This window comes from Salvia miltiorrhiza, chromosome 3 (genome assembly GCF_028751815.1).
Source record: "Salvia miltiorrhiza cultivar Shanhuang (shh) chromosome 3, IMPLAD_Smil_shh, whole genome shotgun sequence".
NCBI lineage: Eukaryota > Viridiplantae > Streptophyta > Magnoliopsida > Lamiales > Lamiaceae > Salvia > Salvia miltiorrhiza.
Window position 1 is genome coordinate 15,723,937 of NC_080389.1, and position 17,420 is coordinate 15,741,356.

The 17,420-nt window shown below is 35.8% G+C and overlaps 1 protein-coding gene and 1 long non-coding RNA gene across 2 annotated transcripts; both read left to right on the plus strand.

Annotated features, from left to right (window-relative positions):
* Positions 1 to 7,321: 7,321 nt before the first annotated feature.
* LOC131017840 (putative late blight resistance protein homolog R1B-14) lies at positions 7,322 to 10,878 on the plus strand. The gene is made up of 3 exons (XM_057946578.1): positions 7,322 to 8,817; positions 10,243 to 10,310; positions 10,520 to 10,878. The coding sequence occupies exons 1-2, from the start codon at positions 7,372 to 7,374 to the stop codon at positions 10,276 to 10,278; spliced, it is 1,482 nt and encodes a 493-aa protein (XP_057802561.1). The 5' UTR covers positions 7,322 to 7,371; the 3' UTR covers positions 10,279 to 10,310; positions 10,520 to 10,878.
* A 4,151-nt stretch (positions 10,879 to 15,029) lies between these two features.
* On the plus strand, positions 15,030 to 15,772 carry LOC131017841 (uncharacterized). The gene is made up of 2 exons (XR_009099878.1): positions 15,030 to 15,317; positions 15,616 to 15,772. It is a non-coding gene; the product is annotated as an uncharacterized LOC131017841 (long non-coding RNA).
* Positions 15,773 to 17,420: the final 1,648 nt, after the last annotated feature.

Consider the following 17,420-nt stretch of genomic DNA (forward strand, 5'->3'; position numbering starts at 1 on the left):
AGCCAAATGTCGTATTTTCATATGCGAGGATGTTTCACTTAATAAGTTATTAAGTTTTCCAGTTTGATACTTCAAACTTAGCACACCAAAATCCTCCATTTTCCCCAATTTCAAACATACTTCTCTTACTACATCATGAAGTTTGTAGCTCAAATATTTTATTGTAGGTGTGACACCATTGTAAATTTTGACTTGGACTATGGACCTGGAGATAGGGGTGTAATCGAACCGAGCCGAATCGAATAGTGATGTGCTCAAGTTTGGTTTGTTTAGTATCGAATCGAATCCCGAACTTTACTTACCGAATACTTTGAGGCTCACGAGCCTAATCGAATCTATACGAACTTTCTAAATTTATATTTATATTCAAAATATTGATTATTTTATTTTTAAAATAAATGATTTTATTTAAAATAATAAATATATTAATTATTTTCTTATGACAAATAAGATTAATTAGAGATTTAATACAATTATTATTAATTTTAGTGGATAAATATAAATTGTATCTACTAATAATTTATATTTTTCAAGCTGAATCATTTGACGAACATGTTCACGAGCTAACGAGCCGAATACTACTAAGCTCAAGTTTGGTTTGTTTATTTATCGAGCTTCTCTAAACAAACTTGAACGAGCTTTTTTCGAGCCGAGCTCCGAATAGTTTGCGAGCGGCTTGGTTTGTTTACACCCCTACCTGGAGACCAACTCACCCAAGTAGAACTCCGCAATTTCAATCAAAGTTTTGTCCTTGTCTCGAACATTCTCATATGAAATCATGTCTTGTGCTATCCATCTAGTATATAGATCCTCAACATATATATCTTCATCCTCATGAAATAAACCCATATAGAGAAAGCAAGGCTTCAAATAATAGGGTAGACTTTCATAGCTTAAATTTAGAACTCCATCAATCTAACTTTCATCTCTATATATATGTTTTTTGATATCCTTAATTACTAACTCCTATTCGATCATCGATTTTTTATTCCTCAAGACCCCACCGAGTAAAGAAATTGTTAACGGCAAATACCCACATTTCTGCACCATTTCTTACCCAATTTTCTCAAAATCTTCTTCCAACGCAAACTCTGTATTGAAATTACAAATGATAATTAATTTTATAGTACTACACAACTTTATAACTTAGTTAGACCCTTTCATCTAATTTGGAATCAATGATGCAAGAAAAGAAACTACCAGAAGTCAAATTCAACTAATTGTAATATATAGAAACTAAAGCACCATATATATCATACATAAACACAACTAACCTGGAATGTTGGTGTGGGGAAATGCTTTCTTCTTGAGTAGTTCCAAAGCATCTTCCATATTTAGAAACCCAAGCTTTACTGGGCATCCAATCTCTGCAACTTCTTTTCTTTGCAAATCATGGACAAGGAAATGATGCTTCAACTCATTCCAATCACAAACTTTCCAAAGATCGTCCAAGACAATGAGGCATCGCTTCTCTCTTTGTGTCTTGCATAGTCGCTCATTCAACTCTGACTCGCTCAGACTTGGAACAACGTCCCTTATTTGTGGCTGTAGCTGCTTCAGAACATCCTCCAAACTGATTTAAAACTCCGACAGTACTGAGTGATGCAAACCCATGTGGAACGATCAAAGCCAGTCTCGTTATAAAGCTTTTTTGCAATGGTGGTCTTGCCTGATCCCCCCATTCCCCACACTGATATAACTGTATCCTCATTTTCTTGCTTTAAGAGCTTACCGAGCTGCTTCAGCTCATCCTCCATCCCCACAAAACAATCTCCGATCTCAAATTCGGGGAAAGTCTTCCTTGACATGTTGTTGGCCCCTCCATTTGTATTGTTGATGATTCTCTTCTTTGTGCCGCTATCTACCATTTCCTTGTTTATCATCTCAATACGAAATTTGATTGGAGAAATCTCCGAGCTTAATGGTGGAGCGAGTTGTATTCTTTCAAACTACAACTACAGACGAGCTGTCTGAGACCTCAAGGGTGTTTGGCTGAGCTTATTATAAGCTCCTCAAAACAGCTTATAAGCTGTTTAGGAGCTTATAAGCTCCTTCAAAGTGTTTGGCGAAATAAGCTCCTAAACAACTTATAAGAGCATTCCCAGCAGAAATCCCAAAATTATGCTCCTATATTCCTCCATAAAGCTTCCCTATTTAATTTTAGGATCTCGATTTTATAAATGCATACACCAGATCTCTTATTTTCTACATAAAAACAATAATTATGTGTGGGCCATACTAATTATAAGCTTAAAATAAATTTAGGGTGGGTGTAAATTTAAGATTGAATTTAGGTAGGTGTAAAATTTTTTGTGGGCCCCATCCAATTTAGGAGATCTCCTGGATGCATTTTTTATCTCATTTTTAATTGTTTTAGCCTAAATTTAGAGTTAGTGATGCACTTAGGTGATCTGCTGTGACTGCTCTAAGTTCCAAAAATAAGCTCCAAGTGCTTATAAGCTCCTCAAAAAATAAGTTCCGCTACCCCAACTTATTTTTTTATAATCTCATATGTAACAATCATTTTACAAATATTTTTCAACTATAATTTATTATTTTCATCATTAATCATTTAAGTTCATTTCTCTTCGATTTTCTCTCTCTAGCGAAAAATTCTCTCTCTAGCTTATAAGCTCAATTATCCAAACACTTTGACAACTTATAAGCTCTTAAAAATTACATCTTATAAGCTCTTAAAACATCTTATAAGTAGGGGTGTAATCGAACCGAGCCGAACCGAATAGTGGTGTGCTCAAGTTTGGTTTGTTTAGTATCGAATCGAATCCCGAACTTTACTTACCGAATACTTTGAGGCTCGCGAGCGGCTCACGAGCCTAATCGAGCCTATACGAACTTTCTAAATTTATATTTATATTCAAAATATTGATTATTTTATTTAAAATAGTAAATATATTAATTATTTTCTTATGACAGATAAAATTAATTAGAGATTTAATACAATTATTATTAATTTTAGTGGATAAATATAAGTTGTATATACTAATAATTTATATTTTTCAAGCTGAATCACTTGACGAACATGTTCACGAGCTAACGAGCCGAATACTACAAAGCTCAAGTTTGGTTTGTTTATTTATCGAGCTTCTCTAAACGAACTTGAACGAGCTTTTTTCTAGCCGAACTCCGAATTGTTCGCGAGCGGCTTGGTTTGTTTACACCCCTACTTATAAGTTCCAAGAACTTATAAGCTTAGCCAAACACCCTCCTCGTCTTCTCCTTGAAGACACTTGATAAGCTGCGTGTCTTTCAAGGCAGCTTCGGCTTTGTACACAAGATCTTTGATCACCGAGATCCAATTCAAAATGGTTTCGCTTCCATGTCGTCTTCTATCGGCATCTTTGAGGAGACACTTCATCTCTTTGAGCTGGATCTCGAGCTCCTTCACTTCATCGCCCACACCAAATAAAAACTTTGCCTCTTCCAACAACAAATCGTGCAAGATTATTAGAGCAGTCGACACCACTGCTTCTGCCATTGCAATAATCTGGGGGAAGCTCAGATTTCTTTGAACTAATTGATTGGTGCAACACTCTTTATATGCTTGTGGTGAGAGGGAAGTTAATTAGAAAAGATAAGGAGCATGCATGTGGTCGTAATTGTAGAGCTGGTGGGTACAAATACCCTTCACCAATAGTCAATACATATTAAATAGTTTGTCGGCACACAGCTTTTAGTAAATAGTTAGAAAATGCGTTTATGTGTGTTTTTTAGTTGGTCGCCTTCTTAAATTATTTTGTGCTTTAATGGAATTTGATATATATATTTACGTGGTTTTGGTTCAGGAATTAAAGAGATGAATGTTGGTGGAGGCGAGAAGAAAGAAGTAGAATTGAAAGTGATTTTGATGCAATTATCAAAGAAGCAAAGATGGAAGAAATAATCCTAATATATACATGTCACATTTTTTAACTTGGAATAAATGGGCTTTAGCTTATTATTGGCCATGAATGCGTATGGTGGCTTAGATTAGGAGATATATTTGAAGGGAAGACAATCTGGACATTTGAGAAAAATTGGTTTTAATTGATTTTATGATTGACATTGAATTAAGTGTTTGAATTAATGCTCTTTATGTGATTTTTTTTCAAATGGATTCAATTTGCATAGGACTTATTGACATTGGGCTTTTGATCTGGATTTCATAATATGAATTGGGCCTCGTAATTGGTGAGCCTAATTTAAATTTGTTGGATCTCTTAATTAAGGTATGGGTCCATTTCCGTAAGAGTGGGCCGAATTTGTTTACTTTTTAATAGCCCATTTTCTGTTACTGATATTTCTAATAGGAAAATAACCATTTTCATCTTCAATGAAGCTTTCAAGTTCACAATACCGAGTCTGTTTATAGAGTCGAGAAGAACAAAAATTGAAGATAATACTCAACTTTATTGAAATCTTCAAGTAAATATTATGAATCATATTTAATTTTATTTTAATAAATTGAAATACCAAAAAATTATATACCCTAATTTCAAATTTATTAACCCTAATAACGAATATTTAACTATTAAAAATGAAATTAAATGATAAAAATAATTATATACCTTAATCGAGTGGAAAACACTAATTAATAATAATTGTGGAAAAAATGATGAAAGAAAATAAAATAAAAATTAAAAAATTGGAAGTCATGGACATAAAATTTGGCACAGTGGACCTTAAGTGGTGGTTCTGAATACTTTCTACCAAAATTCACTCATTGTGTAGAACTAACCAATTACATTATAGCAAAAGTTGTTCATCATCGGTCGAAACATACAGCCGATAATTCAATTAAGAAACCCTAATAACGAATATTTAACTATTAAAAATGAAATTAAATGATAAAAATAATTATATACCTTAATCGGGTGGAATAAACACTAATTAATAATAATTGTAGAAAAAATGATGAAAGAAAATAAAATAAAAATTAAAAAATTGGAAGTCATGGACATAAAATTTGGCACAGTGGACCTTAAGTGGTTCTGAGTACTTTCTACCAAAAATTCACTCATTGTGTAGAACTAACCAATTACATTATAGCAAAAGTTGTTCATCATCGATCGAAACATACAGCCGATAATTCAATTAAGAAACAAGATTAATATAATGAAGTATATTTCTTATAATATACCCCCTCCGTCCCTAAATAGTATTTTTAGATTGTTTGACAAGAATTTTAATAAATATTAGGTTGATATATTGTGAGTAAGAAAATAAGATCATTTTTGTGAGTGGATTGGAGAATTAATTATGGGCCATAGAAATGTGATCATGTCCACAAATGAGTAGTATATAGTCTTATGAAACAAACGAAAATGGCAAGTAAGCATCTCTTATGGGACGGAGGGAGTATATAGATATATGAATATTTTACCAAATTTGCCCTTACTAGTTAGCCAAATAGTGTGTTTTGTTTAAATCAATACAACCTCAATACTTTAAGGTCATTCCGTAAACTACTAGAATTATAAAATAACAAAATTTAAACTAAAGCATACAAAATTAAAAATTATAGAAAAAATTATGTAAAAACACAAAAATAATAAATAAAAAAATTGGAAGTCGTTGAACATAAAGTTTGGTGCAATTTGGTATTGATTAATACTTTCTACCTAAACTCCACGCATCGTATGTAACTAATCAATCACATATATTAAAAGTTTTTATGTGATCATATATACCAAGAAAAATTCACAATTTGTAACTTTTTTCTTTGGTGGGCTTAATGTATTTACTATCAATAATTAGATAACCAAATATATGAATAAACATGGGTGCTCAATAAAGTGCGTACGTTGATCTAGTGATAGCGTGGTTAATGTCTGATTTGTGTAGATTGTTTTATCATATGTAAAGAATTTGGCAGGTTGATTATTTTAGATAGTTAATCTCCAAATTATAAGACTCATTATTCTTGCCTGAATATACATCTTCAAGTAAGGCTCTTCTTTCAACCCTTTGACTTCTTAATACTAGTATTTACTTATTTTAATATATTTAATAAAAATTAACGACTAATATATATTGATAGCTTATTATTATTATTATTATTATTATTATTATTATTATTATTATTATTATTATTATTATTATTATTATTATTATTATTATTATTATTATTATTATTATATAACGAACGAATATTTTTGTCATACAAAGTTTGAAGGGGCAAAATTGATGGTACATCAACTCAACAATGTTTAAATGCTACAACAAATTAGACAATGATACTTAGTGTTTTTTTAAGTCATCTTCATTTTTCTTTTTTTTCTCAAGTCCAAAAAACTTGTTGGTAAGTAATAAATTTAAATTTTATAAAAAAATATTATTAAAATAATAAATAGAATAATGGGATACTCATACCTAAAAATTATGGAACATTGAATCTCATCCATTCAACACGAAAACATGCTTCACTTAAAAATAAATAAAATGCATAAAAACTAACCATTCAGATTAGATGTCAAATACAGTGAGGGAAGAAGTAGTATTGATGAATCAATACATGCATTTGTGCAAGAACCATTTTTTTAATTCTTCAATGTAATTTGAAGCGTTTTCATACGACATAAGTAAAAAAAAAAAAATATTTATATTGCTCAATTCTTATAAACCTGGATTTGTAGTAGCTCTAGATCTGTCAAGTGTGACTTTAAACTTGCGATAATAAAAAAATAATATGAATATAATAGTTTATTTATAAATTATAAGCGTGTATGATTTATATAATTAGACCTTAGATGGGCCTAAAATATTTTATTTGGGCTTTCATTATCAAAAAGGGAATCCCTAGCTAATTTTATCACCACCTATATCAATTCAATCCTCATAACTAGGGTCGTAAACGAATCGAAGCGAATATCATTGTATTCAATTTGTATTCATGAAATTATTCAAGATTCGAATCAATATTCGAATACCTTTCGAATAATAAATCTGATTCGTATTCGATTCGAATTGATATTCGAACTATTCGTATTTGATTCAAATATTCGATTCTTTTATAATGCACGAATAATCATTTAAACCTGTGTTCCAGATCTGGATAATACAAAAATTTCACCAATTAACTGAATTATGACTATTCATGTTTTACAAACAATTTATTCATAGACTTTTATACTAACTTATTCGTTATTGTCATTTTTCACAAAAAATAATATTTTCACTTGATTTCAACAAAATATAGTTGAATTGGGAGATTTGAGTTCGTTGAGCTAGGTAGTGTGTGATTGGACTGGCTGACACGGTTTTGCACCGACCGAATAGTGATTGGATGGTTGGCTCAGTTTTTCTTTGAAATTAGAAAAAAAAGAAAGAAAGAAAAGAAAAATTGAACATATCACAACTCACAAGCAGTAAACAATGATTTTGAGAAATTTGCTGTGTAAAATCGAGATGGCTTATGAAGCTCTTGATAACCTGCAACAAACCTTAGATCAGATCCTAGAATACCGTGACGATCTCGTCACTCATTCTGTGAAACAAGAAATTTTATCCATCCGCGTCCAAGCTGCTGTCTTGCAGTTGAATCTCAAACTTTATCCAAACAAAGGGAAAATCAGAGAGGCAGCGAATACAGCATATGAGATTATCGAATATTTCTTTTTTGGGGAATATCTTTCAGATTGCGGATCGACAGAGCCAACGGTCATACTTGCAAAGAAGCTGAGGGAAGTAGCAGAGAGAGTGGAGGCAACCGTTGGAGATGTGGTGGATTACATCAAGGGTAAGGCCTCACTCAGCAGCGCAACTCATTCTCCTGATGTTAGTTCATCATCAGGATCAGCGATCACAAGCAGCAAAGACGACGACGTGGTTGGTTTTGAAGAAGATCTGAAAATGATCAAGAATCGGCTTTTATGGGGACCGTCCACACTACAGGTCAACCCTATTGTTGGAACGGGAGGCATTGGTAAGACCACACTTGCTAAACTTGCTTATAATGATCCATTGATTGTGCAAAATTTTAGTACTTGTGCTTGGGTCACAATATCACAAGATCATAGTGTGGAACGCATTGTTCTAAATCTTCTAGATTCCATGAAAGGAATTTCAGCAGTAAGAGACGGTGAGAGTGACACTCCTATGGAAACCTTAATTTGCGAGTACCTAACGGGTCGGAGGTATCTTATTGTAATGGACGACATATGGAGTAAGAGAGCTTGGGATGATGTAAGGATGTTGTTTCCTGATGCCGGTAATGGCAGTCGGATCATAGTCACTACAAGGGTGCAGGACGTGGCTGCTTATGTCGATTCTTCTAGCTTCATTCATACGATGAGTTTGTTGGATTCACATCAGAGCAGGAATTTGCTAAAGCGAAAGGTGTTCAGATATAAAGACATTCCTATTGAATTGGAAGACATTGGGTTCAAAATTGCTAAAAATTGTGGAGGGTTGCCCCTTTCAATCGTGGTGGCGGCAGGACTTTTATCTAAGATTCCAATTCATAATCGAGACTCATGGAAGCGAATTGCTGCAAACGGCGGGCAGCTTGAAACAATAATTTGTTTGAGCTATACCCATTTACCCAAGCACTCGAAGCCATGTCTTTTATATATGGCTGGCTTTCCAGAAGATTATGAGATTCATGTCTCAGAACTTATTCACCTTTGGATATCCGAAGGTTTTATAACACTTTCAAATGGATCTAAAAGCTTGGAAGAGGAGGCAGAAGATTGTGTCGAGGATCTTGTCGAAAGAAGTTTAGTTTTGGTCACCAAGAGAAAGTGTGATGGGAAAATAAAGAGTTGCAGCCTTCATGATATTGTGCGGGAATTTCTCGTGAAGGAGGCTGCAAAAGAGAAGGTAATTCTTTCTATTATGGATTACTTACCCACTCCTATCTTGCGAAAGTATTTTGTTCCACGTCTCATAAAAGATCATCACATCATAAGTGCTAGTTCGTATGATCTACATCTCAAAGACTACACGCATAGCTCACACATTCGTACCATAATATGTATTCCAAAGAAAGGGTATAGATCTGTGGGCTCTGTAGAGAAGTTTAGTTCACTCAAGGTCCTTCATGTTTTACGTAGAAACAATCATTGGGATTGGGAGCCGGGTCAAGTGTTCGATCTGGTTCATTTAACTTACCTTGCTTCCAACATTCCCAATAGTATTGTTCCTTCAGCTATATCAAAGCTTCAGAATCTTCAGACTTTAATTATTTATAGATATGAGGTTCGTTTGCCCATGGAGATTTGGAGGTTGCGACAATTAAGACATCTTATTGCTCTCTCATTTCTACCCTTACCAAACCCTGAAGGGGAAAAAAAGCCCCTCGAGAACTTGCAGGTACTTTCGCTTGCAATGGACTTGGTGTGGAGTAAAAGAATGGTAAAAATGATTCCAAACATTAAAAAGCTGGGAATATGTTACTCCAGGGAGAAGTTTGATGCGGATACGCGCTATCGCCTCAACAATCTTAAATATCTATGTCAACTTGAGAAGTTGAAATTGGAGATGCATGTAGATTTTTCATGTATAGAACTGGAATCGGAGAAGCGTGCACATGGAGATTTTTCATTTAGAGGTCTAAACTTTCCTTTACAGTTGAGAAGGTTAACCTTGAGTGGCTGGAGGCTTTCTTGGGGTGATATGACAACCATTGGTTCATTACCAAATCTTCAAGTGCTTAAACTAAGAAACTATGCTTGCAAAGGCATACACTGGAAAACATCTAAGGGACAATTTCGTGAACTGAGACTTCTGCTAATCGACGAATCACATTTGGTTGATTGGATAACTGAAGCTAGCCACTTTCCGAAACTCGAGTGCCTAATGCTTCGTCAGTGTCCTAGTCTATATGGAATTCCAAGTAATATTGGATATATTCCTACACTTAAACTGATTGAGGTTGACGATAAGTCATCCGAATATCTTTTGAGAACGGCAAAATTGATGGAACAGGACCCGAAGAAGTTCGGATATAGCTTTCAAGTTCGTGTGAAGCGGTCCTGATAAGATATGCTGCTCTTTTGACAATTTAGATACTCCTTTTCAGCTTAGAGATATGTAAAATTCGAATAATTTGGTGCCTTTATTTGGAAACTGTTATTTTTAGATATAATGATGGAGTCATGAAGTCATCATTTTCAGATTTAGTTTTTTTCCAAAAAATTGGTAAAAATGCACACGCTTGGTCTAAGCATCTTCCTCACTTTTTGAAAATTGAATTTCCTAATTGGAGTTTCAGCGGTTTTGTTATTTTCATACTTTTCTTTACAGATGCAGAGTTTTAAATTGCCGTTGATTATGATCTAGCTACACAAATACATCAAGGCAAGGAGTTGATGGTAAGACTATTTCCGTGGACAGCCTTCAATACAATTTTATATCATTCAAGGAGCATTATTATTATTATTATTATTATTATTATTATTATTATTATTATTATTATTATTATTATTTGATAAATTACATAATTAAATAAATAAATTTAAAGATCGAACGACAGTGGACTCGAACACAACATTAACTTGTTGAATGGTTGTTGTTAGAGCAGGGTCAAATCTCTATCAATGAATTAGAGACAAAAGGGAAGAGAGTTACCAATTTAGGTATCTTTCTTCGTGAAATTGAGAAGAGAGCAACAAGTGATTCGCCTGAAACAGCCCAACACTTTGATGAAGGTGCGCACGGCGGTGGTTGTGGCAATAATGTACGGCGACCAGTATATCGCCGGAGAAGAGAGATAAATTCAAGTGAGAGGGTTGGGCTTTCTTTTTGGTTGGGCTCTCTTTTAATTTTCAGACTTGGGCCTTTTATTTTGTACTAGTAGTTTTTATTGGGCTTTTGCCCACTAAATTTAGACCTCATCGTTTGTGATTTCTGGAAACTATTAAGGAGGTGTTACGTATAAAATCGCGGATTTTTACGACCGAATTTCGTTAATATTTTTAAAAATATTTATAAAAAAAGTACTTCCTCCGTCCGCCAAAAGTGGACCACTTTGGCTGGGCGCGGAATTTAATAAAATTGATGATAATTTATGAGATGTGTGGTTGAGATTGAATTTGGAGTGATTTTTTTTTAAATAAAGAGTGTTTGTAAGGATAAAAGATTAAAGTGGATGGTGAGACCACTTCTATAAAAGGAAAGTGGTATACTCTTTGCAGACGCCCGATATAGTAAAAATAGTCCACTTTTGACGGATGGAGGGAGTAGTAACCAACTATTATTCGATCGTTATATTAAAACAAAAACATAGAAATAAAAAAGACCATCATTAGCAGTTAATTTTTGTCAAAAATAATAAAATAAGTAAATACTATTGATGATCGAATAATCAGTCGTTATTGTATTCGTAAGATAAAATATTAAATCAATTATGTTGGCCACCGAAATTATTCGGTTGTGAATAAGTCAATAAAATAAATAAAAATAATATTTAAAGATCGATATTTCGATTGTTAAATATAGAAATATCGTTTGAAGCGTGGAATGGAAAAAAAACCCGTTGTAAGTGATTCCTTCTCAAAACAGGGAAAGTTAGATGAAAAAGGTGAAAAACTCATCTTCATTGGCTATAGTGATGAATCGAAAGGCCACCGCCTACTTAACCCTCAAACTAACAAATTGGTGATTTCTAGAAATGTGATTTTTGATGAGAGCACAGCATGGAAGTGGGAAAATGAAGCTGCACAATTGTTCCTATGGAACTTGCATCACCAAAGGAGACTCTGGATCCCTCGAGTAGTAATGCTCAAGAGAACGATTCCAATTCAAATTTGGACTCGAAAGATCATCCGAGAATGTATCGCTCTCTTGAAGATATCTATACCTCGTGCAATTTCGCCATTCCTATATACCTTCTCTGCTCCGTTTTTTGTTTACTCTACTTCTTTTGCAGGCGAACCTCAAAGTTTTGAGGAAGCTGTAAAAAATGCTAAATGGAGAAAACCGATGGATGAAGAAATGAGAAGCATTGAAAAAAACTCAACGTGGAAGAAATTGATGGATCTACCAGAAGAGAAGGAAGCCATCATCTTGAAATATCTATAAGATCAAGTACAATGAAGATGGAAGTGTGCAGAAATACAAAGTAAGATTGGTTGCCAAGGGCTACTCTTAACCGCCTGAAATTGACTTTACTGAAATGTTTGCACTAGTTGCGTGGATGGAAACAATCAGAACAGTTCATGCCATTGCAACGCTACTGAAACTACAAGTTCTTCAATTGGATTTCAAATCAGCATTTCTTAATGGAGAGTTGGAAAATGAGATTTATGTCAAATAACCTCAAGGATACGAAATAATTAAATGGCGAAGAAAGAAAAGTCAACAAATTGCAAAAGGTTTCCCAGAGAGACGTACACTGGTTGTGTGGCGGTCATGGTAGGCTGCCCTTGTGGAGTGTTCTTTCAAATCAGGGGTTTCAGGGTCCTTCTATTTGTGGTCTTTGCTCCGAGACATTTGATCATTTATTTCTTGATTGCACCTTCAGTAGTCGTATTTGGGACTTCTAATATTGATAAGCTACAGGGGTGGGCTTAGCATGCTTTGAACCAGAGAGTGAGGCTGTGTACAAAGATCTAGTTAAGTATCAGGCGAGTAAAGAAGATCAATAGCCTATGTTGCACCTGTTGACCGATTATCATTGGGAGATTTTCAAGGGGTTCATCCGGGTCCATCTCGTCTCGGGCTAGCTGGAGCTCTTGAGCCAGTCGTTATAGGAACATCAATTGCTCTCGTACTATTCTTACGAGATTGGTAGGAAGAAAGGAGTTCGATCTTCTTTGCTTCGTCTTCCAAATCAAAAGAAAAAAGGGCTCGTTGGGAAGAAAGATGGAGTGCGGTCTGTAGAGCACATGTAAGGCACAGTCGGGTTGCTCACGCAGCGGATCTCTCTCTATCTATAGATAGAGAGAGAGGCCTTATGGCCGCCCCTCGACTTGTGGCCTTTACGCTACGACCACCTTAAATCGTTTTTTTAGTCTTCATCATTTACTACCCTTCATTTTAGTAGGCGCGAGTATTCTTCATCTGGCCGTCTTGTCTTAATACGAATAGGGGGCCCGTTCGGGGCCTAGGTCCATCCCTGCAGCTAAGCGGTTTTCTTGCTAAATAGTTCCTGTTGCTAAACCAAATAGGGGAGCTCAATATTTTCTTTCTCGGTTGATACCAGCACGGCTGCCCTAGCCGATATTCCAAATTTGGAACACCTTCACTAGCTCCAGCCATCATCTGACAAGAACGCAGCTCAAATAAAATTGCACAGATATTATCATAAATGATATACCCAGCTCTAATTATAATAAGACCCCAAAAAATCCATTTCAATAATAAGCAGATTTTCGGATACTTGATTTTAAAATAGCCATATACGAGTTGCCAATTCGAGTTTTAAACTCCCGCATACTTGTTTCATAGTTTTCAACTGATTGAACACCCATGATTTGTGTCACAGCCCGACCTAAAGTAGTGAATAGTTAAGTCGGGAAAAAGAGTGAATGAAAACAAAGTAAGAAAATGAAAAAGAAAATAGATCTCAATAAAAATCACTAACCTGCTTAAACAATAATTTACCAAAATATTTGGTAATCATAAACAATCTTTTCTAAAACTCAAAAGCAGACAACTCACAATACATAACGACAAGTTGTCTAAGTATCAAGTGACATAATTTTGTAAGCTATTAGTTTGAAATCTTTGCAACACATCAATAAAGTAAAACGCACTAAGCGTTGCAGCGGAATAGCTTAAGTGGATTACATGTATGAAGACATGGAATCCTGAGCCTAATTTAGTACTTATGTTTCAAAGCTTCGCTCTGCTGACATCCATCTGCATCACAGCTTAACCTACACATTTAGAAAACATATGCAGAGCTGAGTACTAAAAAGGTACTCAATGGTCATATGCCGAAATAACTTTAAAGCTTGCTCTTAGAGCTATATATTGAACTTGCCATCTCAAACATCACACAGGAGTTTTATTTAAATAACTTGTGCACGCCAAAACTGTAAAACTTCTATATACATATCATAAACTTCATATGCGTCTGCAGACATACTTCTTTGTACTATACCATATCTGCAATGATATCTGTGTGCCGAGAAGGTGGCCACCTTCTACGGTCACTGACCGGCCGATGTGCTAAACCGGCTCACGGTCCTAGACCGGCCGATACGCTAAACCGGCTCACGGTCCTAGGCCGGCCGATATGCTTGATCGGCTCACGGTCCCTTGTGTACACTAATCCTGTCTAACATCTGGATAGAACATGATCCGAATTCGATTAACTTCTGGTGTCAGATAGGTATCATACAAGCTCATAAAATAATTTTGGCAAGTCAACAACTTTAATATAACTTCATTCATGTAAACATCATGAAATAGTGTGCACTTCATATTTTGAGTTTAGAAAGCCCACCTGATACGCTTAATGAAGTAGAAATCCTTGCTTGTTCACTTTATAAAGCCACTCGAACCTTCATTATAATGAGGTTCCCAAGGTAAGATTGGATAGATAGACAAGGAATAAATAGAAAAGAAGTCTTAGTTGAAACTTATATCTCTTGAAGCTTTAGGGTTGCTTCCTCTAATCTAAGTAATCTACTTTTCTGAACGTAACTTATTAAAAGCATACTAACATATTATCTAAACCACAACTTAAACTACGATAATTGTAAATCTGGCGTTAATCATAACTCCGCTCACATTAACTAAAATAATTCTACATGTCTAGGCCATTTAATAAATCAAACTAATTATTAGCTAATAGCTAATAATCCTTTATACATATTTACTAGGCTCAAAATAATATAAACTCAGCTTAATTAATAATTAGGGCGTAATTGTATATTAAAATCATCATTAAATTAATAAATAAGCCCAACAGCTATCTTATGCTATCTAAACTCATTAGAAATATTAATAGGTCCATTAGAATTTCATGTCCAGTATTTTGCAAGCCCAACTAGAAATAATAATAAGCCCATCAGAAATAGCTTAAGCCCAATTAAATATACAAGTTTAACAAATAATCAAATCCATCATCTTCTTCTCAAAGTAAAGAAAATCGTATTTCTTTCTCTCTCCCCGTGCTCTCACTCACCGCGTCTCTCTCTCTCCCTTCGCTCCCTTTCTCAGCCGGCAACTTCGCCGGTCCTCGCCTCCTCCGGCCGCGAGGCCGGCCCCTCTTCTTCCCTCCTTCTCTCCTTCCCTTTCTCTTCCCTAAATTCTCAAATCAGAAATAGAGCTAGGGCTTCTTCTCACTTTCCCCTCTGAATTTCACCCCCTCCGGCAAGCCCGTCACCGCCGCTGCCGTCCCCGTCGTGCCGTCGTCCCCTCTGTCTCAGGTAAGCCTCCCCCTCTCTTTCTCTCTCTCAAGACCTCTGTCTATATCTCTCTCTGTTCTCCTTCTTGGTTTCTCTCTCTCTGCTCTCTCGCTCAAACTCTCTCTGTTGTGGTGGCCCCCGCGGAACGCCGTGGCATGGGCAGCGCCGGCGGTCGCTGCCGTCAGTTGCGCCTCCGCCGCGGTGGCTCGCGGCTGCTGCTGCTGCCGTCCCTTCCCTTTGTTTAATTCTTTCCCTTTTTCTTACTTATTCCTATTTAATACCTCATAATAATAAATCTCTAACTATTTCCCTATTTCAGGAATCGTTGATTCAAGATATCTCCACGTGACAACTCTCCTACATCGCTGCTCTGTTCAAGACTCTACCTTTCTTCCTTTCTTTTTATTTATCTGGTTGCAATATCAGCTGTTGAAAATTAGGATTTTGAGTGCTGTTATAAATTGCGTTTCTATCTACTTGGTGTAGCTATTATTCATCTCTACAAATCTTAGTTGCTGCTCTTTACATAACAAATTATGGAACTGAATAAAAGGAATACTACCTGCTTTAGTGAATTCCGCAAAAGACTGTTGGGGATAAATGACTGTGGAAGATATGTGTTTGAATGGATGATTGCTATTGTGTTCAGAAAGAAGGAAAAACGATTGAACGTGAGAAAGGATAAACTTATAGCGTATTGGAGGCGGTCTATATGAGCAGCTGCGTCAAAAGTGAAGAGCTACGTGTTCCTCTACTAGCTAATCTGTCTTGACGAATCTATTTGATAAATTAACTCTAATTAGAAGCTAACTCACTAATAATATAGTTTATAGAGAATTGGATGTGGCTTTCTCATCCTTTCCTTAATACTCTTGGCCCAAAAAGAAAAACACTTATTGGGCTGCTATTGAATATGAGAAGTAATTGGACTAGGAATATAAATTAAAACTCATTAAGTTTGGGCCCCTTTCTACATAACCAAAACTCTTGGCCCAAATATATAGTTATTGGGCTTTTTGCATAATAATTGAGAATTCTCTTTCTTCTTTAAAATAATAGAAAATAGAAAATAATATTAATAATATATATATATATATACTATAGTGAAAATGCCGGGTGTTACATCAATCTTTCAAAGGGGCTCTTTATATGCCCTTTTTTCCCTTCCTGCATATCCATACAAGACCCGAGTAGGCGGGTCGAGGTCCTACGAGGTACCCACTACTCGGAGTACCCTCCAAAAAGGAAAAAGATGTGTCTGTCAGGTTCGGTTCTTCTTAGTTGGGTTGGGCGGGTTCGACCAGAAATGCTATGCTTACACACAAGATAATCGTAACCACCTTAAATGAATATATTAGCAATTGTTACCTTTTTATATCCTTGTTGGAAATTGGTTGTGAGTAACCAATGTTTGATAATTTTTCGAGTACCGAAAACATTTAATTTAGCATAATTAAATGGGACAGGATCGATCTACGTTCCGAGTAGATGATCGTAGTATAGTTATTTACTCAAAACCGATTTCCGGTGAGTGAGAAATAATTATTTAAAGTTGGGTACTTGAAACATGGAGTTGTGGGAAAAGATAAGCATTAAATAAGATTTAATGCTTATCCCACGTCGGAATGTGGATCACATTTATTACAGTATAAAAGCTATTACATCACAGGATGTAATAAAACTGTGTACACACGTGATGGGTTGCAAAGCCCACACGCGCGCGCCGCCGCCGCCCGCCTGGCCCTGGCCCCGGCCCCGGCATCCGACGCGTGGCCGTGGACTTGGATCTTGGCAATTGGTCTTTGGGCTGGCCTTTGGGCCTACGCTAGGCCCATACCAACTCTTATCTTTTTGGACCAACGAAAACTTAGTTCGAAGGGGACGAGGCCCAACTCGGTTGGGCCTACGCGCACGCACACGAAGCCCGCTAGGGCTTGGCCCGGGAGGACCTTTGGTTTCCCAGGAAGCTTCCCACGTAACTGCTGCTGTCGGAGGAGTGAAAGCAAATTCAAATAGCCTTACTGTTACGTCTGTTACTGCCTGTAACTCCCGACACCATTTGAATACCATCAATGGTATTAATCCCGCAGGCTCCCCCTATTGATGTGGACTGTGCCTATAAAT

Excerpts from the sequence above, each read along its gene's own strand:
- LOC131017840 (XM_057946578.1), top strand. The coding sequence starts at position 7,372 with ATGATTTTGAGAAATTTGCTGTGTAAAATCGAGATGGCTTATGAAGCT. Across the intron at positions 8,818-10,242 it reads AGGAGGCTGCAAAAGAGAAG|ATGCAGAGTTTTAAATTGCC; the intron begins GTAATTCTTTCT and ends TTTTCTTTACAG.